The sequence below is a fragment of the Furipterus horrens genome, unplaced genomic scaffold (genome assembly GCF_987537825.1).
Source record: "Furipterus horrens unplaced genomic scaffold, mFurHor1.1.pri manual_scaffold_3, whole genome shotgun sequence".
Taxonomy (NCBI): Eukaryota; Metazoa; Chordata; class Mammalia; order Chiroptera; family Furipteridae; genus Furipterus; species Furipterus horrens.
The window spans coordinates 184,730,117-184,754,903 of NW_028327173.1; the positions used below are offsets into that span (position 1 = coordinate 184,730,117).

Consider the following 24,787-nt stretch of genomic DNA (forward strand, 5'->3'; position numbering starts at 1 on the left):
GTATAGTAAATGGTTAAGGATATGGGCTTGGGCAGAATAAGAGTGATCTGGGTTCTAGTACCGGTTCCATCGATATGGTTTCAAGCAAATTACCTAAACTTTTTGAGCCTCAGTTTCTCATCTGCAAAATGGTGATAATTACAACAGTACTTACCCCAATAGGTTGCTGTGAGGACTAAATGAGACTATAAAAAGCTTTAATAAAGTTCCTGGCACAAAAAGAAAAAACCTCAGTAATTGTTTTTTGAAATGTTTAATAATAATAGTAAGTATGGGTATCACTAATGTTATTATGATAAACACATTTATTTATACCATCTCTGAAAAAAGTATAATATTTGTCTAAATTATTAATCTCATATTCTATGTAAATGAAATGGTGAGGAGATTTATTCCTACTAGCGTTTGCTTTCTCAGAAACACTATCTTGGATGCACCTCATTCAGCTTGATCTCACTAAATTAGAGTTTTCCTGAAAATATAAATAACAAATCCCTAACAAATTTTTTCCAAATGTATTCCTTCTACAGTGTTTATTACATAATGTATTTTGTCCAGAAATAAAATTATTTTAATCTCCTGATAGCCTCATTTGCTCTTTTTGTTCCTTATTCCCAATCCAAAATATAAATTCTGTTTTGAACTTATAATTGGTAGTCATAAAATATTACAATGAAATCACAAAAAACAATTCTTACTTCCAGAATAGAGCAAACAGCTACAACAGATGAAATTCCAAAGGGACAAGAAAGTGTATCTTTAGGTCCTCTGTAACGTAAAGTAGGAGAAAGTCAGAAAATAAATTAATTGAGGCAAAATTCTCCTCATACAGAATGTTGTTCTGTGATTTGTTCATGAGGTAACAGCAGCTCAAAGAAAGAAACTATTGCTCTTGACTTTTCTTGTTGCCAAAAAGACCAGTTAGCCTACATGAGCCATAAAAGCCTTTCTGCTATGGAATCTATCAAGGAAATATTTATATAAAGTTCTCATTCAGTATCTTATTTATTCTTTTGTTTTGAAGTGGTGGTGTTTTAGTTGTTTTACACAGAGAAAAACATCTAAAGTGACATCTCACAGTATAAGTTTCAGCAGATTATATATCATGCATCTGATTCAAATTATTTCTTTCCTGTTAAGTATTGATAGTTCTCTAATATATAGAACATCTAGTAAAGACGTAACAGATAACATTGTAGATATAATTAAACCTCAAGTTGGGAATGATTGGTGTATCTGTGTATATATATCAACATCATAATTAAAGCAGCAAAAGTCATCAGTGAACAAAATGACATGGTCTTGTTCTTTTTGGTGTTACAATACTGCCCACAGTCAGTGTTTTGGTAAAGAATATCCTTGAGGCTATTGTTGTGGTTCTCTACCACTCTACTTGTGTACCTCTTCTCTCCACCCCTGTCTTCCTTTACTGTCGTTCCTTTCTCCCCACTCCCTTTATTCTCCCTTTTTTTCTTCTCCTCTGCCTTTGCCTTAGGCCTTCCAGTAATAACCAGTGGCACCTGTGAGCATTGCTAACCCTCTAGGTGTAAAGAGGTTGCTAACTTGCTCTGGATCACTAAGCATTAGCCAGTATCCTTCAGAAATATGTGGCATAAAACTCCAAACCAGTTGGAGGATCACTTGCTTTAAGGTATGTGGGCTGAAAAATCAAGACAGTAAAAAAAAAAAAAAAAAAATGACTGAGGAAATACGAAATAGGAACAGCTTTAAAAAAATAAAAATAGAATATAATGTAAAGAAAGCAGGAATCAAGTGATGAGCATTTAAATAATAGGAAGAGCTGTGACATAATAAACCTAAAACTGCATTTAGGAGTGAGTGAGTTTGAAAGATAAAAGAAAATGAAAACATATTATCAATTAGAATCAATACAATATTTTTATTTTTATTTCTGAAGTTATCTCTCCCTTCACACTGATTAAGCCAATCACGCCCCCCTGTAGAGAGGTGGAGGGTTCCCACTGTCCCACAATTTCTCTTTTTTTTACTTTTTAATTACAGTTTACTTCAGTATTATTAGGTATTCATTTCAGGTTTCAGGTTTACAGCTTAGTGGTTAAACTACCATATACTTTACACAGTGTTTCCCTCAATATTTTTAGTACCCAACTGGAACCATAAACAGTTACTGCAGTGTTGTTGACTGTATTCCATATTCTTCACTTTACATCCCCATGACTATTTTGTAACTACCAATTTGTACTTCACTTCTTTCTCCCAGTCTCCCAACCCCCTACCCCTCTGACAACCACCAGGCTACTCTTTGTCGGTTTCAGTTTTATTTGTGTGTTTATTTTGTTCTTTAGATTCCTCTCTGATTGACTTACGTATTTCATTACGTGTAATAACCTCCAGGTCCATCCATCCTGTCACAAAAAAAAAAAAAAAAAAGGCATATTTCACAGAACTAGAACATATATTCCAAAAATTTTTATGTAACCACAAAATATTTCAAATACCCTTAGCGGTACTGACAAAAAAAGAACAAAGGTGGAGATATTGTGCTACCTGGTAGCAAACTATACTATAAGGCCATAGTAATCAAAACAACATGATTCTGGCATAAAAACAGACATATAGATCAAGGGAGCCCAGAAATAAACCCATGCCTATATGAACAATTAATATTTGACAAAGGAAACAAGTACAAGGGTGTAAAGACGGTCTGTTCAATAAATGGTGCTGGGGAAATTAGATACATTTTTAAAAAAATAAAACTAGACTACTTTCTTAACACAATTTCTTCTTACATGTTAATAAAGACAAAAAAAATCTCAGAATTCCAGATTCAGCTTTCTTGAAAATGTTCAATTTGAAAGACTTATCCCTTCAGAACTTGTTTTGGGATCATTTAGAGGAAGGGAAAATTATAAAAAGCCAGTAGTTATTTTGATAACTACATGTTACAAACAGTTCTGGAAGGATGTATTAAGAGAAATCCTTGCCATTTGGGTACATTTTAAAGTTTTTGGTTTTTTTTCTTTTTTACTTTCTGATTGAAATGCATGTTTATGGAAAACACAGAAAATGAAAAAGAATATTTAAAATTACCCATTATCTCACTGCGTAGCCACTATGAACATTTTGTTGTACTTCTTTCCACTAGGTTAATTCACTCTGACTTTTTTTCCATTTATTTTTTTATTTTTTTTATCAGTATAACCTTTTTGATTTAGAGCTAGTTCTTAGTCTTTCATGTTCCAGGATTTTCATTTTGGCCGTTCAAAACCTCTTTGGCCACAGCTGCTTCTCCCTCATTTGACTTCCACTATAGGATACTTCGGATGAAGAAAAAGGCCTTATGTTATGGGAGTATGTCTCATGTAAGCAGAGACATAATTTGGAGTACTGTATCTTAGGTAATTATATCTCCTTTACCAGTACTAAGAATAAATAAACATTTTTCTCCTAGCTCCCTGTTTTCCATAAGAAAAGGCAACAGATTTAAAAGTCCAAACTCACCTGATTTAATCCCTCAGTATAATTGCAGCAAGCATTAATCCTGTTGTGCTAGTCTTATCACCTTCCCTTTCCCCCTGCCCAGCTCTTCCTATAATCTTAATTTTAGTATATACATAAATACTATTACCTATTGCCTATCATCCTGGTCTTAGTTTGGTTCCATTGTCAAAGTAAACAAATTCTTAATCCCTCTACTTTATTCCTCTGTTGAAGATATTTCCTAGGATCTCTGAAAGTTATGCTATCTCTGTAGTCTTATTTTATTTAGGCCTAACGTGGAAATGCTGAGGCTCTTTATTATTGAAAATAAATGAATAGCTGTAAAGTGTTTCAAGAGGCTTAAAGAGAGCTCACATATGGCTGGAAAATGAAAATGAGTAATAAATTTATGGCAAATGGCTTGGGAAATATTATTTTCTATACATTGCCATAATGAATAGCAATCTACTGGAATTAATTTTATATCAAATGATATAATTGGAAATCTTTAAATAAACAGGAAAACAAGACTCAAAAAATGTTTCTGGACATTAACAAAAAGGTGGCCATGGGAGCTGCTTCTAGTATTAATCATTATAAATTACTTATATAATGCATTTGCTGTTAGGATTTGGTTTATATTGTTTTTATTACTTCCTTCAAATTAAATGCTACAATCACAAAACAGAAAAGAAAACTTATCTACAGAAATGTCAGAATGGAGGTGGGGGGAGATTCTAAGCCTTTACAGAAATCCTTGGAACCCATTCATCTTTCTAATGGCATACTTTGGCTTAATTTTATTTCAAGCTCTAGGTTCATAATGCCACCATTCCTCCACCTCAGCCTCCTCACATCCAAACTTGTAAAATTCATCTTGAAAATGGCAGCTTCTCTTTTGCTTGTCTCTTTAATAGATATTATAAAATAAATATCAGATTAGTCGTTCTTTTTCTGTCTTTATAAGAAATAGTGAACCTCAGTGTTCAGATAAAATCAGGACTTCTGTTGTTGTTCACTGATTTTTATTCCTCAAGTTTTCTTATAGCCTGAATTTGTTTGTTTATATTCAGTTCAGTCTTCTCTGCTCCTCAAAAGCATGGTCCATGGACCAGCAGTATCACCATCAGCTTGTTAGCAGTATAGGACCTCAGGCCCTATCCCGGACCCACTGAATCAGAATCTGTATTTTAACAAGATCACCAGAGGAGTTACGTGCAGATTAAGGGCTGAGAAACCCTTATAAGGGAAACAATTTGTTTTTAAAACTGCCTCCTCTCTTGGTTCCAAGAGCCTTCTGTAATGTTGGTTCACTGAGCCTTCCCTAGCCGGCAGTGTGGAGGCCTGTTTCCTAGAGCAAGGTGGAGAACATAGTTTCAGTGAGCATGTATTCTCTCCCCAGTCAGGGCACCTTTCCTGATCACAAAGGATCTTACTGCTTAGAGTCTTAAGTGCTCTTTCAGATGTCGGCCTCCCTGAACTCTACCACGCTTGCCCCAGATGGTCTCCAGCCACTCGTCATTCAGTGACATTTATTTAGAATATTTGTGCAGAACATTGATGTAAATGTTTTGAGTGTATGCACATTTGCATGTGTGAGGCTACAGGAGGAAGATTGAAGAGAAGAGGTTTCAAAAAGAAATAAAGAAAACGATCCCTATTCCTACAGAGCTCATAAGAGAAAAAATATACACATTATGAAAGTATTTTTAAAAGATTTACAAAACACGGTAGTAATGCATACAAGTCAATTTACAAACTTCCTACTTAAGTGTTATGGAAATGCCAAATTCATGTCTTCATTCTTTTAACAATATTTATTGAGTATTAATGATGAGTTAAGCACTATGCTTGACTGAATAACATGATCTAAGTTATATAGAATTAATTAGAGCAGGCTTTCTAAACATTCTAAAGATAATGAATGTTAACACATGTTTAGAAAACAGTATACCTAGCAGAAAATGAAAGGCATTCAAAATGCAGCATTTTGTATTGAAAAAATATTGTTTATTTGTTTATTCATGCATACATCTTTCTAAAAAGATTCTTAGGAGCCACACTCATTTATTGAATATTTTTGAATACTTCATATATTGAACATGTATAGGTTTCCTATTATGCAGCAAATGCTAGGGATCTCCCCTGAGACAAATAGTCAAATAATTGCAGATACATTAGGAAACCATAACTAGAGTTATTTGAGGAATAAACTGGAGAAAGTAGGTGACTCTTAAGGAAGGAGAGTTGGATATGACATCATAAAAATAACATTTTAACTGAGTCTTAAAAACTAAGACTTTTTCATCAAAGATAGGGATAAAGGACATTCCCAAACAATGGAAGTAGCATATCTTATGGAGCTAAAATATGAGTCATCTCAGGGAACTACAGTACTAGAAGTTGAGAGTGGCTAGAACGTAAGATATAAGGAGGACAAGAACAGAGCCCTTTACACATACTGCTTCCTTTTAGTGAAGATCTTTAGACAGAACATTTTCCACTTCATATGTATCTATATCTACCTATCTCAATCTCTCTTTCTCACACACAGACACACACACACACACACCTACCTTTTGCCTACTTAGCCTTATTCATCCTTCATATTCAAATCAAAAATCCTTTTATCAAGGTGGCTTTCCTTGACCCTCCAGTGTCGTTTGGATACTTTTATTGTGTGGTCTCATAAAACAATGTTCCTTTAAAGTGGCTTTCTTAATTTGTGTTTATATATTCATTAATATGATTAATATCTCTCTAGCCTATTATATCAGTGTCTTTAAGAGTTTTATTTTAACCACACTCATAGGAAGACATGCATTAAATAAAGTATACATTACATGCCAATGATACACACATACATATTATATATACAATAAATACAAATATACATATGCACACATATGTAAATAAAAATGAGTTCCATGAAACAGTATTTTCCTTACCATATGTGATGAAATATATTTTCTTTTCTTCTCATTTAAAAAAATTGTTTACAAGTTGATTTTAGAACTCACCTTCATTTGTGATCCAAAGTTTGAAAAGCATTGCAGCAGACTGGCACTGCATTAGAATAGAAACAATGTCTGGTTTGACTCTACTCTGTCCCAGCACCTAAGTGACACTTGGGGCGTAGAAGACACTCGGTAGAAATTTCATGAATGAGTGAAAGGAATGAAAAGCTTTAAAAGGTATTAGTATTTTTAAAGAATAATTACCCCCATTTTTATCAACGAGAAAACTGTAGGCTAGAGAAAAGTTTAGCAATTTGCTAAAAGTCCTCAGGCTAATAAGAGGCAGAACCAAGATTCAGATTCAGCTTTATTTTACTCTAAAACAAGCTAATTTCCCATTGTGCAAAGAAGTAAAAAGAGAAACTGTCTAGGTTGCTACTGGGAGAGTGCCAGCTGGTAATATCTTTAGTAGAAAAATAATTAAAAGTAAATTTATTCACATTTGAGATGCATTTAGTGCAGACCTCTGAAAGATAATTGACTTCTTATTGTCTACAGTAAGAAAATCACAATTTTCTTTAAAATGCTGCAAAAATTAGTGGGGGAATAAATGAAACAAGATTGGTAATATGTTGTAATTGTTGAGGCAGTGACTTACATGTGTGTTTAAATTTGTTTGCTTTAAAAAAATTTTTAAAAAAGAAGTACCCAGTGGAAACAGCATAATAAGAATAGCTTTGCAGGAAAACTGTTCTCCTTTTTACAAGTGAACACTGAAAATACAACAATATTTTAAAAACCAACAGGAAAGCCAAGAGTTTATTCACTGAGATAATGTCTATGAAGCACAAGATACAACATCTTGTATATAGAAGATACCCAGTGTTAATTCTTGTCTCTCTCCACAGTAGGTTAACCAAAGCCATCTGTGCAAAGGGAGTGGCTCATTGTAAACAGTATTGTTTCTAAGCCCTTAGTAAAAATGCAACATTGTAGTCACATAGGGAAATAATGAATTTCATATGCCCGTTTTAAAATAGGGAAAATACTTTTTATTATTTATCAGCATGATTGTAAATATAATTAAAATGGTTATATAGTGTTATCTTTTCTGGGTATGTGTCCCAAACCCTTGCTGTATACAGATAACACGGAACTAATTGTCCTTATTATAAAACTCATTAGATATGCATTGCCTTTTTAATAATATTGGTCTGAAATCCATATCATATGTGAAGAAACCCCTTTGGAATACATTTATCTCTAGTTATATTTTTTATCCAGTCATTACTATACTACATGTAGAAAAAATGGATAAGAAGTTGTTTTTCATCTCAATTGTGAAAGGATTTCTTCCAATTTAAAAACAGTCAATGGAAAATGTGATGCAGTGCTGCCTGTGCATTCTGATTCAGAAATAACATTTTGACCGATTATATATGATACATACACACACACACACTGTACTGGGAATTAAGGTACTGGATTTTTGTCCTAGCTCTGCCACTAACCAGAACTTGTACAATGTACTTAATCTTTCCTACCTGAGTTCCTTCATTCTGTAATTTGTTTCCTTCAAATGTCAAATGAAGAAAAGAATGTATGTTTTTCCCACATTACTGGGTTATTATGAAGATCAAACTGCGTGATGAGCAAGAAAATATGATGGAATAGTTTTAAAATTATATAGAAAATGAAGAGATACTTGTATAGTGATATCCATGAATGTGGATGAGTTAGTATTAATTTAGGAGCCTACGCAAAAAGAGCTTTCTATTTTAAAAGTACCTGTGGAAATTACCAAGCAACAGGAAAACAAATCATCTCAAGTGACACCAAGAAAGGGCACAAATTAGGAACACTTCTATGGGTACTTGTGAATTTTGGATACCAAAAATCAAACCAAGAGTAACAAAACCATTATCTAGTCTAGGAGCTCAGAAATGTGTTCCACTTCCCTGAATCCTTGTATGATCATTTGAGTCAAATTTTAGAATTCCAACATTAGGTTTTTATTCCTTGCTATAGGTCCGTTCTGATGTTTGTTCTTGGTTCTGTTCATCTCACAGCTGCTGATGGCCCAGGAGATCGTTTCATCATTGGAGAATCCCAAGCTGGTGAACAGGTGAGATTCGTAAGGCCTGGCAGGTTCTAAAGATTTCGGTTTCATGGACTTCCAGGATCTAATTCTAAGTTTCCTCCATCATTGTAAGGAAAATCTTAGAGAAGCCGTAGAAAAGTTATCAAAGAGATTAAAGGATAGTTCCCATTAGGAGAACCAGTTCTTTCTTAATTGAAAGAATCTTCGTCTATTAATATAAGCACTATGTTGTTCATATGTATCGCAGACATGCCCACAAATATTTTTCAGCCCTGTGATTGGATGATTCTTTCTTCTTGTATAAACATCAGTGTTCTGAGTAGAACTACATTCCAGAAGTGTTTTAAAAATTGCATGAAATACTTAGGGAACTGCAAATAGTTTGTGGTAGTCACAACTTAGGAGACATAGGGTTAGGTAGCACATTGTTAAGGGCTTTGTGAACTTCTTAAACTTTATTTGCTAGTTAAGACCACCAACTGTTCTGGAGAACTAGTAACACAAGAAAAGTGGTGAAACTTAAAAGTTGCCAAATTCTTATAAGTTTTTATAAAAGTTTGATGGGAAAAAAGATCAAAACTATACCCCCCCAAAATGGGTAGGTTTTTGTTTTGTTTTTTCCAGATTACCTGTGATGCCCTTTATCTATAATTTACATATCATACAGATGAGCCAAGTTGCTTACTTATATTGATAGTACATACACTTGAGCATTGGCTAAGGCAAAAAGTAAATCCTAAAGTGAGTTGCAGGGTACTTGCTTCTTAAGCTGCAGAGTGCTAGCATGAGGCCCTCCCTTCATTTAGTTGGGTTAACCATTGCCTACACTGAGATAGTGATTTACAAAATGGTTTCTTGCTGTACCAAAATACTTGATCTTAAACAGCTTATGATTTGGCCTTATTGGTTAGCACTGTACACTTTCAAAAAAATAGTATTTATTTATACAGTGCTGTCATTGGACAAAGCTCAAAAAATCCAGTTTAATATATCCATTAAAGAAAAACCAAGAAAGTACTTCTCATATTGCTAGAGTTTTTCAGCTGATGCAGTTCAATTGCAGTTTATACATCTACTCTAAATGGATGTGTAAATGTCTTTATGTATCCAATAATATCTTTTACATTGGATTTAATATAAGTGAGCTGGTAGTAATCTTTCACATGCCATTTAGACTATTCTTAGAGAGGAGCCAGATTTTTTATTTAATAATAACACAAAAACACTTCTTAAATGTTGATTTAACTAAGAAATAGAACACAGGTACAACCACAATAAACCTTAAAGTATATTTATAGAATATGGTACATTGAGCCCAGCTAAATTAAGGGCCTCACACTAAAACACTGCAGCTTAAGAAGCAACTGCCCTGAAACTCACTTTAGGAATTACTTTTTGCCTTAGCCAAAAAAGCACTTTCAGCAAAAGAAGGACCTCTTTAGACCTATATTAAATGTCTTTTTTCTCACAATTTTAGGAGATTGTTTTGCCATTAGCATCTACTAAAAAACACGTATATCAAATCTTTAATGCTTTTCATCAAAAGTCACTGTTCTGCAAAAATGGTCATATACAGTATATTAATAGATGTACCAGACAATAAATAGTAATAGTAGTAGTAGTATTGAAAATTAAAAAAGAAATTTTAATGTATTGAGCCCTACACTTTTCATTTTAGATCCTATGCATTACCTTGGTAGAAGATTATATTAAAATATAACAATTCTGAATAAGCCTGGATTGTCTTTTATTCAGAAAAAAAGAAGAAGGGGATACATAGTGCAATTCCAAGAATCTCTTTCTCCAATCACTGTGGGAGAAAAGCAGGGAAACACCAGTCATAAACCACAAATGATTGCATACGTCATGCAGTTGTGAAAATGAAATTATTCATGCTCATTTATTCACTCTGGAAATATTTATTGACTACAAACTTTGTGCCAGATACTTTCTAGGCTTTGGAATGATAGAACAATAAATATGTCTGGAAAGGGGTGATTATGAAGATTAATGCAGGGACTATATCCAAGATATAGACAGGGTTAAGGGAAACTAACAAAGGAATGTGAAGCACTCAGGGACTAACAGTGAAACTCCATTACCACCTCTCGGTCTGAAGGAGCAAAGGGAAAGTGGTACCAGGACCCGTGGAGATTCATAGCTATGGGACGGAGCCACCCCTCAGTAGCAGAGATGACACAGCCTTCACCAAACTACAGCCCAGCAGGGAAAGAGCAAAGGGAATACAAATCTAACTTTTCTCTCTCTTCTACCCTTGAATCTCTTGCTGGCCCCTCCCATTGGCTTTACCTAACCAGAAGCCAGTGATGGAAAACTGCTTGGATTAGTCCATAGAAGTCAGCCTTTTAGACCTCAGCCCAGGATAGTATAAAGATGTGATCTGGAGAGGCAAACAAAAGAAAACAAATTCCTGTCTTTTATGGGGCTTAGGTTATTATATAAACAGTGTAGTAATGCACTTAACACTGTACCTAGCATAGACTGAGGGTTCAATATTATTAGTGGTATTTTTTTGTAGCAATAATATTGAAAAAAGCTTTTTAAGGCTGTTCTAATAAATAAATTTAGTTTTACTCCAGTTGTGGATCTAGTGGAGAGGTATATTTCCTTAGCCATTTCCTAAAAATGCTTTTAATCTGTTAAAAAGACAACTTAAAAGGTACCATCTTAATCATTTTTTAAGTGTACAGTACAGTAATATTAAATACATTCACATTATTGTGACCTGTGTTTTTAAATAAATACTTATGAAGCAGATCTTTGGAAATATATTTTCACTGAGGAATTAATATTATCTCAGAATTTTATTTTAGGGGACATTTGAAGCATTTTTTCCCCAGTTCTGACCTAAATCATAGCCAATGGCAAGTGAGTCTTCTGAGACCAGATCAAATCTAACAGATGAGTCTTACAGAAACAGGGTTTGCCCTCTGCTAGGAGAGGTTTGCCAGGCAGGTCCTGTGGTCAGTTGCCTGTGCCATTCACCTGAGAGTTCAGACAATGAAAACCTTGGATATAACGTTTCACCCAAATCAGTACAGACACTAGAATCATTTTTAAATTATTTAATTACATTTACTAGGCTTCTATTATTAATTGAAAGGTGAACTGATACGTTTTAGAAAGATTTTCAAGGGCAATAATTTAAGAGATTTTTCTGACTTGCCTATATTTAACCAAAAGGTTTAGTTATAAATTACAACACTTCTCAAATGTCAGAACTTACGTAAGTGACAAACGTACTGGTTTTTCGTAATTGTCATTCACAAAATCATGTTACATGGCTTTTTTTTTTTCCTTAATTCTCAAGTCACTTTATATATATTAAGAAAATTCACATTGTTTGAGTGACAGACAGTAGTGGCAAATTTAAGTGGGGGTTCTTCAAAAGGAAAACAGGGCACCAAAAAAGACGTCTATCTAATGGTCATTACCATAAATCAAGTTAAAGCCTCTTGGTGTGAGCATACCTGTTTGTGGGTAGCTTTCATTACATTAACCCTAAATGAATGAATGTAAGATTTTCCTTTTATGACTTGTTTATTAAAATGTTACATCTCCTACAGGAAAATGTTACTTTTACTTTGCAGCAGTAAAGTAAATCAACTCTTTCTTACATGTTTGTATTTCCAGCCAACTCAGACAGTAATGCCTGGACAAGTCATGCGGGTTACAACAGGTGCTCCAATCCCCTGCGGTGCTGATGCAGTAGTACAAGTAGAAGATACCGAACTTATCAGGGAGTCCGATGATGTACGTCATCACCAAGTCTTACCGCTGCATTCCTGTGGCAGTATTTTAAGTCATACCCATTTTCTGCAATGTTTATGAGATTAACCCAGTGTTTCTGGTTATGTTAGGATTTTAAAATGTAGTATATGGGTCTCCACTAAATAAGGAATTGCCTTAGGCTTGAAAATCTTTTGTTATAGATGTTTTTATGATCATCACTGTGATTATACCAGAATTTGAACCACGTTTGTTCCAAGAAATTTCACATGCAAACAAGGAAAGAAACTACCTCAAGATAGAAAGGCAAAGGTACAAATTGTTGTCATACCTTCTAGCTGAGAAATTTGTTAATCAAGACTACCTTCTGATAAAATGTGAAGGGGAATTTAATAGAGAAAATTTAACAAAGAACAGTTGGGCAAGTTCTTGAATATTTCACTGAGCCCAACATTTTAACCAAATAGCGATCAACTCTGGTATCTATATTTCAGGAAAATGTATGCCACCAAATGACAGCCTAAAGATATTAAATTGATGCGAGTGCCCCATCTATTGCCTGAAATAAAAAACATTGGTATCTTTTTTGGTCTAAGTAGGCCTTCATGTCACTGAAACTAGTAGCAATTATTGAAACCAGAGAATCAGCCACCAATAGAAGAATAGTTTCAACTGAGGTTTTAATGACTGGCTATCTTACTTGCTTTGTAAAGAAGTTTAAGATATCTTATACTTTAAAAACTAGAGTTAAAAATGACATTCTCCTGGTCTGGCATATAGTAAAATTTGGCCATGCTGAAAGACAGCCACTTTTCTTGGCCTGGGGATATTTTATATTATATTCCCACATGTAAGCCTTATAAAATTCAACTCTTAGTATACAGATCACATTGCTTGCTGTTAAAACTTGCCAGCAGATTTATTGGCATCAAGGAAGCCAGCAGAGCATTGAAATGCAGAACACATGCACCCACAGACACCGCCAGATGACAAGACACAGTTGCAGTGTCACAATATTGTTCACAGCCCATAAGTATAAAATTGATGATCACTATTAATTTATAGAAATTTACTAACAGACAAACAATAAGCCCTTCACTGAAATTTCTACAGATAATTTGGGAACCTTGGTATAGTATTGAACCCATGATTCTTGGGAACAGAAGAGTTAGGTTATTTCCTTACACATTGACTGTATCTACTAGGGTAGCCAAATATATATGCAAGGTGGGGCAAAAGTAGGTTTACAGTTGTGAATACGTGAAACAGTTTAATCTCATTATTTATTTATTGTATTATTTTCTATACGAACAACTATAAGCGTATTTTTGCTCCACCCTATGTATACAATTAGTTTTCCTTGAGAATGCTACTTACAAAATAAGATTCAATATTTTCATTTTTTTTTTTAAGATTTTTTAAATTTATTTTTAGATAGAAGGGAAGGGAGGGAAAAAGAGAGAGAGAGAAACATCAATGTGTGGTTGCCTTTTGAACACCCCCAACTGGGGACCTGGCCCGCAACCCAGGCATGTGCCCTGACTGGGAATCAAACCAGCGACCCTGTAGTTCACAGGCCGGCACTCAATCCACTGAGCTACACAAGCCAGGGCTCGTACATACTTTTTAAAGTGTGAAAATATTATATTTATTCCTTGGCATCAAACCTAATTTAGTAAGAACTTGTGGTAGAAATTCATCATGTTAAAAGGATTTAGCAAATGGTTTTCTATTTCTCTATATTTATATATATTCTAGGCCTATCTGTTGATAGAAACATTTGAGCAGCTAAATTTTATTGATCAGAAGTTTTGTTAAATTGTTATGTTTGAAATTACATGAATTCCTCTTATCGTAGGGCACTGAGGAACTTGAAGTCCGAATTCTGGTGCAAGCTCGGCCAGGCCAAGATATCAGGTAAGTTAATAACATAGAGAATGTGTTGCTAACTTTTGTTCCTACATGATCATGGACTTAGGAGAGCATGGCTATTATAAATCCATAGCTCAGTCAATTAACCATTTGCTTTCAGGATTTTTAACCAGTAGGAAAATGAATTTTCTGAATTCTGCATCCTGTCTCTGCTCTGCCTACTCTTCTCTGCTCTCCATTTTCATGGAGATGGTAAAGGCAAATGAAATAGTTAAAAGCAAAAATGAGACCACTGTCCTTCTATAAGTAGAGCATATACTTCAAATTATTTTTCTTACAATGGAATATATTTACCCTGAATACATTAATACTAATTTGCTCAATTCTCCTTGTGACAAAGCTACACTTCTCCCATCCCTAAGTTGGGAGGCCAAGGTGAGTGGACTGCTGCGGCTACATCACTGGACCGCTACATCACTGGACCAACCTAAGTGGCCCAAATGGAAATTATTTCCATGACTGTAATCTCATTAACACTATTTTCCTCACCATAAAACTAACAAGTTACAGACTTTTTATCACTAATGCCATATAATTTCTTGCCTTATATCAAAGAACATTTGCAATTGATGTTTTTGACACTAATGTGGTACAAAGAAATTTGTAAAATAATTTTTAAATATGAAGCAACATATTCCTGTTTAGTAATAATATATACAAATCCTGTTTCTGTCTTCTATTGTAATTTAATATTTTTAATATAAAAAACATGGAGTTTTTAGAATCTCCTCATTTCCTTATTCTGCTCCCGCCTCATCTCTTGACATTTTTCTCCCCATGAGTTGTCCTCCTTTTCTGACACTAAAGTTTCCCTCTGAGTTGAGAAAATAGTATTACTCTTTCTCATCGTGCTTACCGTTCTGCTTTGACTTTCAGACCCATTGGCCATGACATTAAAAGAGGGGAATGCGTGTTGGCCAAAGGAACCCACATGGGCCCCTCAGAGATTGGTCTTCTGGCGACTGTAGGTGTCACAGAGGTTGAAGTTAATAAGTTTCCGGTGGTTGCAGTCATGTCAACAGGGAATGAGGTAAAAAGGAGGTGGGGGGAATGGGAATTTCAGATAAAAGTATTTCTGACATCTATGTTGTAAATAGAACATTGTGGATTATAGTTTATCACATTCCTGTAACAGAAATAAAAATTGGCTTCAGGATAGTTTAAGTACAGAATATGAGAAGGAAGAACTAGAAATTACATAGAAATAATTCCTTTATTATAATGAAATATTATAACCAATGGCCTTTCTACGCACACAGTACTATATAAGAATGTTGACTGATAGCTATAGATAACTCAAATGGGCAAACTCAGTGTTTAGTCTATTAGGACAATGAATTGTGCCCTCTTTGCTGCTGTGATATAGGCTGCCTCTGTGTGGAAAATAATTCAGTGAATTGGGATACCGTGGCTAGCCTCTTCCTGCTAAAATTCCATGTGATCTTATCACCAGGAAGGGTTTGATAATTAGGTTTTTTTTTCCCCTCTAAAGATAGCATCTCTCTTGGCATGCTATTTAGAATGTGTCAAAATGTCATCTCAGCCCTGATTTAGGAAGGGGAATTTAGTCAATCTCTTTCTGAGAATTATTGAAAAACATCCTATTCCCTATTTTGCTTGGGTTATACAAAAATTCAGTTGGAAGCTCTGAAGTCAAATTAGGATTATTGAAAAGTGAAACTGCTGGAAATTCAAAGCCTAAGATGAAAATCAGAAACTATTGATTTTTTAAAATTAATTCCTTTAGACCTTACTATTTGTAGAAAGATTAACAGGATTTCTTTCTTCTCTTTCTCTTAAGCTTTAACTTTATTCTGAAAATAAGCCATTTGTTACCATTATTTTTAATCTTTTTGTGTCTTGGAAATGAACATTTTCAAGGCTCTCTGTATTGCCCTTATAGTTCTTTTGGAAAGAGCAAAAGAAAAGAATACAGTATTTTGTTTTGCTAATGGAGAGGTAAATCAACATTCTATATTTGCGTACTTCCCAGTATATGTGTACTAGTCATTCCCTAAAATTAATGATTGACCCAAAACAAACATTATTTTTAGTCGATTACATAGTGATGGTTTTAATTTCCCTAGGATCAATTAACACTATATTTAGCATCAGAAAGTAATTTATTTTAAACTTAATGAACTATTTTTATTTGTGATTTATCTATATGTTTTACATATCTAAGCGGAAAAATAAATAGAATGAGTAAGCTCATAAATTACTAGTTATTAGGCAACTTTGTTTCAGCTATATTTCTTGTATTCTTCCTGATGCTTTTGCAGGGCTGGACTAATATTCGCAGTTATCCCCAGAGTATATTGGTAGTATTTTTTAAAGCTATCTTTTATATTCTTTTATAAACTATTTACTGCTGGTAGGGAAAGGTGATGGGGAGACAATAGAGATGGAACTTACATTATGAAGTCTAAGGAAGAATTTGTAGCCCTAGTTTCTGCCCTCATAGACTTGATAATCCCTGGAGAGGCTTTAATAGATTCTGTATGACCTCCCTCCCCTACTTTCTATGGCCTGTTGTATTACCATGGTTTTCCAAGGGAATAATTCTTCTAAATTCTTTAATCTCTGGTTCGACATAGCTTAACATTCCTCCTCTACTGTCATCCAAAGTTAGCTGTTGTTATGATTCTCTATGATCATATAGTTTAGTTAAACAAATGTTTATTGGGTACCTCTATGCATGGCACTACACTGGAAACTGGGGGTAAAAGAGATAAATAAAGCATAGTATCTCTCCTAAACCCTTGAGATCCTCAAATAGCCAGAAAACAATAGAAAAAAACTATTCACTTTTTAAAGAGAGACCAAAAGAAAGTACCTTTGTCCATCAGTGTGGCAAGTCTATAATTTAGTCATTCATTGCACAACTTTCCTTGAGTATTAGTTCTGATTTCACCTGATATGTATGACTTCACGTATGTCCACTTCTTAAATCCAGTGTGGTATATTGGTAAGCAGAACAGTGGCCTTAGGCAACCCACAGAATACCATACAAGATATGTATGTATACCATATTTAAAACCTGCCCAGTATTTTGTGCTACATGAACTTGTTCTAGATAAAAGAATTATTTCAGAATCTGGGAGTATAGTTTTAGACTACAACTACTACAGTGTAGCCTCTGTAGACCCTTGCTGATTTCACAAACTATATGTATGTTAAAATTTAGTTAATACTATAGTAATTATACAATGTATGTTTCCAAAGTCATGCTTTGTTCAGTTAATATTTTCTGAGCAATTAATTACATGCATGAATGCCCACCAGGGGTTCTCTTATCTAAATATCAGACTTATGAGATGTAAATATACTGTATTGTGAACCAGTGTCCTTCAATATTGAAAAGGAAACTCGGCATCGGCAAGGCAGCAACAAGCATTCTTCAGTGGGGCCAGCCCTCTTGGCAGTCCACATAGCCATCCAAGAATGTTTTCTTTGTTCTTCAAATGACATTCAAGTGCAAGGGAACAAGAATTATACTAGAAGAGTATGGGAGCCACCAATTTAGAATCTCCATGTCCTACATAGGAATTAGTATTTCTTGCAATCTTAGGCAGCTTCTAGGGTCCTCACAAGAGAAATGCCCAGTTACAAGGGTTACCACATTCATGGAAGCCCAAAGCTAACGTTTCCCACTGGGTATTTATAGTTTATTTGTATAAAGTTACTTCCAGTACATATGCAAGTTACCATTTTTTATCATTTTTACCATAAGAAATATTGCCTAGTAACAAGCTGACATTTCATCTTTATCAAATTTCCAGGGGAACAATTATAAAGTTAATCCAAGGTCAAATTTGTCCTTAGAGATGGAGAAAGATTTTGTTAATCCTTTACTTTTCAGATGCATTATTTGTAGAAAATTAGAAACCCATAATAAAACTGACTACAGATCAGTCAGCTTTTTATTATCACTGTGCACTGGCAATTCTAAACAAGGCCAGTGATAAAATGCTGCTCTCCACTGGGGCAGACCACTCCCACCACCCTTTCGCCTTAGTGTCCTACTATACTGATGCCAGGCACTGTTCTGACCTCTGGGGATATAGCAGCATGTAAAGTAGACAAATTTCCTACTCCTACAGAATTTATATTCTAGTGGGTGGGGAGGGGGTCTTAGGAGGGTGACAGTCAATAAACAAAAAAATAGTTGTAAATAGTGTGAAGGAAAATAAAGGGTCAGATGATAAGGAGTGGTAGTAGAAGAGGGATATGCCAGATATTATCTGTTGAAACTTACCCCACATTAGACCTTTTATACTTCCTCCTAAACAATAAGGCTGGGACGCTGAAAACTATTTCCCAGGCTGTATTTCCAGCTGTGGTACAGTTAGATTTTGCCATTACGGTGTATTAACATGATATTTGAAGGTGGAAAGAAATTACCATAAATATAATCTCCTTAACTCTAAATAACATCACTTTCCACCGACAGCCCTGGGGATTATGGTGACTTCCTGCAGTTACTGAGCTTTAGTAACCAACACATTTGCAACCAATTCCCTGTATTAAATCCCCCTTTCTTCTACCCACTTCCATTTGAAATACCTAGAGGAGTTTTGGTTTTCCTGTCTTGACCTGATTAATAGAATCTTCTGTTTTATATAGGATAATCAGGCCTCACCGATAAGGTGAAATTAAAGTGGGAATCAGAAAGCATTGAGGGCACATGTCATGTGAAGGGACTTGTGCTCCAAACAGCAGGAACAACAAACGGAAGAGCCCTGAGGTCAGGTGCGTGCTTCTCATGTTTGAGGAGCAGCAAAGAGGTCAGTGTGGCTGAAGTATGAAGGCAAAGAAACAGTAAAAGGAGATGAGGCTGGAGAGGTAATAAGAGAAAAGGTTATTTATTCTAAATAGCCCATTTCGAGGAGCAAAAACATAACATGAACTATAACATGTCTTTTATTTTTTTTAATATAACGTCTTAAATTTTTTAATGTTTACTCTAGCTTCTATGTGACATATCATATAGGAAGGTAAAGAAAAAAGCAGGGTACTAGTTAGAAGGGTCTGCAATATTCCAGCAAGAGATTTAGGCCAGAATGGTAGCAGTGGAGATGGTGAGAAATAATCAGATCCAGGATATATTTTGAAGATAAAGCCAGTAGGATTTGTTAGTGGATTCAAAGCAGGATATAAGAGAAAATGAGGAGTCAAGGTGAACTCCAAACTTTTTGACCTGAGCAATTCTGAGGATAGTTATCATTTACCCAGATGAGAAAGATTTAGGCAGTAGAAATCAGAGATTCTGTTTTAGATATGTTAAATTTGAGATACTTATTAGAAATCCTAGTAGAAGTATTGAGTACGCACTTAACATACTTAGTCTGGAGCTTAGGAAAAAGAACAGAGTAAAGGTATATATTTGGAAGTTATCAGCACATACATAGTAGGCTTTTTTTCCTTTTCTTAGGGTATATAATACATAGTATTTAAAATCATAAGACTAAATAAAGTCACCTAGGAAGTAGGTATAAATAGAAGACAAGAGATCCAAGTTTACACTTAGAAGGCAGTTGCACACACATCTTCCTCCTCTTTACTGACCTTTACAGTCCCAGTTGTATTTTCTAATTTTGACTCTTGGTGACATCATCTCTTTATTCTCAAAATACATTCTTATCCTGATTAAACTTTACATAATGACCTACAGGTCTTTAGACTGGACGTCAGTTGGCCAGCTGCCAGTGTCTTCAAGAAGTCAAGATTGTATGCTTGTTATCTATGTACCTAAAGTACTAGCAATTATTTCTTCAGTCGATTCCAGCCTTCTAGTTTTGAAGGTACTGTTTCAGTTGCCTTCAGCCATATTTCATAACTCATTCATTTATTCGAGTCCTTCTCTCTTTCTCTTCCTTTATATAATAATTTTCTTAGCCACTGTCAATAGCAGGGGAGAGACCTGCACAAACAAGTTTGAACTTCAGATATATAGTCTCTCTAAAATCTTTATGCAGTTCTTTGGGACCTTGCACAAGCAGCTGCTGTTGTAAAGCTGGAATCTTCAAAAATCTTTTTCCCCACTAATAAGAGAAGGAATAGGAAGTTGAGTGCCTACTATACCCAGAACTGCTGTGTGCTTTATAACTAAAGCAACACTCTGAGTATGAAGTTAGAATAATTAGCCAGAAAATAGATACTCAAAAGCAAAACAATTTCCATAAAACATTTTTTGTAAGTGATGTAGCCTTGTATCATAGCTAAGTCTTCTTGCTGTAATAACTTTTTCCCACTCTGCCACAATGCTTCTCACTAGAGCTTTCATAAATTTTATTTCTCCAACTTTTCAATGAAAGTCTCTGCAATCTATCAGGTTAGATAGTGCATTACTTTCTTCTAGCTGTGTTATACTTCTTGTCTAGATTAGAGGCCATGGCTCACTACTTTAAAGTTGCCCTCACTAACACTTCAGATAACTTCACTTCTTTAATCTATTCCCTTGCTTACTATGTTAATACCAAAGCTGGATGACTCCATCCTCCACCTACATTTTGCTCCCAAGCAGAAAAACATTACTGAAAAAATTCATAAAACTGAAATTACCACTACAAATTTCTACCATTTAATGTCAGCCTGGCACTTAAAGTTGCTCAGTAATTCTGATATAACTGTCTTGTTGATTTCCTGGTACATTCCTGTAGTAGAGAGTTCATTTATACATTCAACACCCCTTTTAAACCTCAGCAGCAGCCCTATTTTCTGTCTTGGGAGATGATCCTTCTGGTGACCCTTATGGAAAAAATAAAGCTAAAAAATACTTGTCAAACTGAACTAGATGAGGGTTCCCTTCCCTTTACCTGAAAAATTTCCCCATTCCTATAGCTATCTTTCCAACAATCTGAAAATAAAAATCAGGACAAATTTAACAAGATAACCAAAAAGTCCTGGGAACCTTATTCTTACAACAAACAAAATAAATATCAGCTAGCTTTGGCCTAAGTGTTACATGTATTACCATAGACACAGAATCCCCCAACCAAAGTGGCTCAAGAGACATCAGTGAAGTGTAGTGTAACCAATATGAGACTACTGATGGCAAGGGGTCCTGCCTAAGTCTTGGCGGGAGCTCAAAGACTATCAAAGTCCTAATAGATAACCAAGGAAACTCATTGATCGTACAAAACTAGACATATGAAAGTTTCTCGGTGAGAAACGCCTTGGCAAAATCTCAAGGGTGTCTCACAAGGGAGAAGTTATAGAAAGATACTTAGGTCATTTTGAGGACTAAAGTTTGTCACGGAATGGTTTTAAGGTAACAGTTTGTAAGTAAGGTCTAGGCAGAAGCTAGTCAGATTTTGTAAAATAAGTGAGTTGTTAAAACAGTCAGTCTTCTGTTTATAGCTTATGAGTCCATGTAGAGTTACCATGGTCTCAGTTTGTTCATGGTCTTATGTTGGAGCCTATAGGTCTGAACAGGCTTGTTAAAACAATTTGATTTAAGATAGTTTGAGTTATATGTCATGATTTGGTACAGTTCATCTTGCAAGTTTATATTTCTGTTTGTTTTTTCTTAGAAGGAAGGAGTCTGTAGGCAAGATAGTCAATTCTAAGGCTTTTACAGAACTTCAGACATATTGAATTCCTGAAATTGCGGGGTGGGCAGTATTGATAAGAGAGTGAATGAAAACATTGGGTGATGAGATTGATTAGGATGTTCTTAATGATTGAGACATTTGGGAAGATACTAGACTGCAAAGGGCAGGAGAAACGAATCAAAGGTTACATGTTTGAAAGCTGAGAAGACTGGTGCCATTGACAATAACAGAAACAGGAAATTGAAATTTAGTATGTGGTAGATAGGAAAGTAACAAGGTATGGAGACAATGGGTTATGTTTTGTTTTACTTTTTTGTTCATTCTAGAATGTAAAGCTCTTTAATTAAAGTATAGTTGACATATTATATTAGTTTCAGGTGTACAACAGTGATTTGACATTTATATACTTTATGAAGTGATCACCATGAGAAGTAACCACCTGTCACCATACAAAATTATTGTGATATTATTGACTATATTCCCTATGCTGCACTTTACATCCTTGTGACTTATTTATAAGTTGTACCTGTTAATCCCCTTTACTTTTTTGCCCATCTCTCAACCTCCCAATCTTCTGGCAACTATCAGTTTGTTCTGTGTATCTATGATTCTATTTGTTTTGTTAGTTCATTTGTTTAGGTTTTTTAAAGTCCACATATAAGTGAAATGATACAGTATTTGTTTTTCCCTGAGTTACCTCATTTAGCATAATACCCACTAGGACCATCCATGTTGTTGTACATGGCAGGTTTTATTCTTTTTTCATGGATGAGTAATATTCCATTGTGTGTGTGTCTTTGTGTGTATAACTTCCTCTTTATCCATTTCTCTATTGATGGACACCTAGGTTGCTTCCATATCATGGCTATTGTAAATAATGCCACAATGAACATAGGAGTACATATATCTTTTTCGAATTAGTGTTTTGTTTCCTTTGGATAAGTGCCGACTGGAATTGCTGGGTCCTTCTTTGTCTCTTGTTTTAGCCTTTGTTTTAAAGTCTATATTGCTATCTCAGCTTTCATTTTCACTTTCATAATATCCTTTTTTATCCCTTTATTTTCAATCTTCATGCGTCTTTCGATCTGAAGTGAGTCTCATGTAGGCAGCATATATAAGGGGTTGTTTTTTTTTTCCATTCAGTCAACCTATGTCTTTTGATTGGCGCATTTAGTCCACTTACATTTAAAGTAATTACTGATAGGTCTTCTGTTGTGGTTGGGCTACAAATGCTGTGAACACACTGAGAGGCGAGGCTGGTTTCCGGCCCAGCTGGCTGTGAGGCCTGGCTGCACCTATTGCAGGTATGCTGCTGTGGAGGGCAGGCCTTCGGTGTGGCTGGTTGCAAGACCCAGTCTCAGCTTGTTGCAGACACACTGTCGTGTGCTGGTGCTCACTGAAGCCGCCAACCAGGTATGGCAGGTTAGGAACCACTTTGGAGGGGTGTCAGCCTGGGTGGGTCCTCAGGGAAACACCAAGCAAGGTGAGCGGTGTTAGCAAGGATAATAGTGTCAGGAAAGGCACCTGCCAGCATCAGACCTGGTAGATGGAAGGAGAGTAAAATGGGGAAATAAGTAGCGCACCAGCACTTCAGACTCTGGTGCTTTTCAAACTGCTGCCTCTGTGCTGGGACACAGAAAGAGCGCAGCCTTGGTTTCCTGCAGCCCTTTGGCTCTCCCAGACCTAAGCCCTCCTGGTTTTCAAAGCCAGGTGTTGTAGGGGCTCCTCTTCCTGATGCAGGCCCCACAGCCTTGGGTACTGACCCCTCACTCTTCAGGGAAGACCGCTGCAGTTGTGATATCCCTCCCTCACTTGTAAGTCACTGCATGGGGAGTAAAGGGTAAGGTGGGTCATAACTAAACTGAGTCTCTGCCCCTCCTACCCGTGTCTGTGTGGCTTTTTTTTTAATATCGAGATTTGTAGGAAAATCTGTTCTGCTAGTCTTCAGGTAGTTCTCAGAGGCAGCTATTTTATAGTTGTAGTTTTGGGGTCAATGACAGAAGGTGAGCTGGGGAACTCCCTAGTCCAACATCCTGAACCGAAAGCCAGGAGCCTTGTTCTTAAATGCCAATTTAACTTGTCTGTGAAATACTGTTCCTTGTGGTTGGTGCACTGTCTCTGCAACACTTGTACTTTTTTCTTTTGCATTTTAACTGTAATAAGTTTCAGGCATCATTGCAGAGATGACCAGAACTATGATACCAGCAAATAAGATTCAGTTTTAAAGGGGAATACTGTGAGTTTATTCTATTGTAGTATATTCAGGCTTATAATTTTCCATTCAGTTCCATATGCTTGCTTTGAAAATATTTAAAATAAACTGTAAATTCCACCCCCTCATTTAACTAGCTATTATTTCATATGACGATTTTACAGACAAATAACTGATTTTCCAATGATCTCTAATTGTTCTGTTATTTCTGGAACTGTTTACAGCAAAATAGCAGAGAGGAGCATGAATGGCAAAGAAAACAGCCTAATTACAGAGGAATCTTATTTAGTTGGTGGTCAGTACCATTTTGTGAAAAGTAAATTATATAAGCACACAGTTTTCTATCTGAAACAAGTTATCTGATTAATGGAGTTAAAGAGCTGCAGGCCTTGGCCTTTATAAAATTATAATGACTTCAATAACAGTGTGTTAATTAAAATCAGAAAATTAATCTATATTAGCACTGCAATAACAATTTTTCAAGCTCTGCCAGTGACTAAGGAGGAAAGTGGGTTGCAATGTCACATGGCATCTGATTAAGTTAAACTGGTGCTGTACACGAAGAAAAGACTCCCAGGTGACACTAAATAAGACAATCAGAGTTTTCCTCCAGCTATTATAAGGGGACAGTTAGTTGCAAAACTACTACTTTCCCAACATAAAGCCAAAGGTCCGGTCACATGGGTCAGAAGGAAGACTGAAGGGGCTAGAGGTTATTGTTTGGGAGAAGTGAGATATGAAGCCCTGGGTATTGACTATATCAACAGCCTGAATGTCTAAATGCGCAGGCTTTCATTCAACCTTCTAAGATAATATT

General features: G+C 35.4%; 1 protein-coding gene across 8 annotated transcripts in view; it reads left to right on the forward strand.

The window, feature by feature from the left end:
* Positions 1–24,787, forward strand: part of GPHN (gephyrin) — a 414,033-nt gene that overhangs the window by 337,865 nt on the left and 51,381 nt on the right. For all 8 annotated transcript variants that reach the window (XM_090271004.1, XM_090271010.1, XM_090271006.1 and 5 more), the window contains 4 exons: positions 8,489–8,544; positions 12,175–12,294; positions 14,129–14,187; positions 15,079–15,232. In XM_090271004.1, coding sequence (XP_090127130.1) covers positions 8,489–8,544; positions 12,175–12,294; positions 14,129–14,187; positions 15,079–15,232 — 389 coding nt within the window. The remainder of the gene's footprint in view (positions 1–8,488; positions 8,545–12,174; positions 12,295–14,128; positions 14,188–15,078; positions 15,233–24,787) is intronic.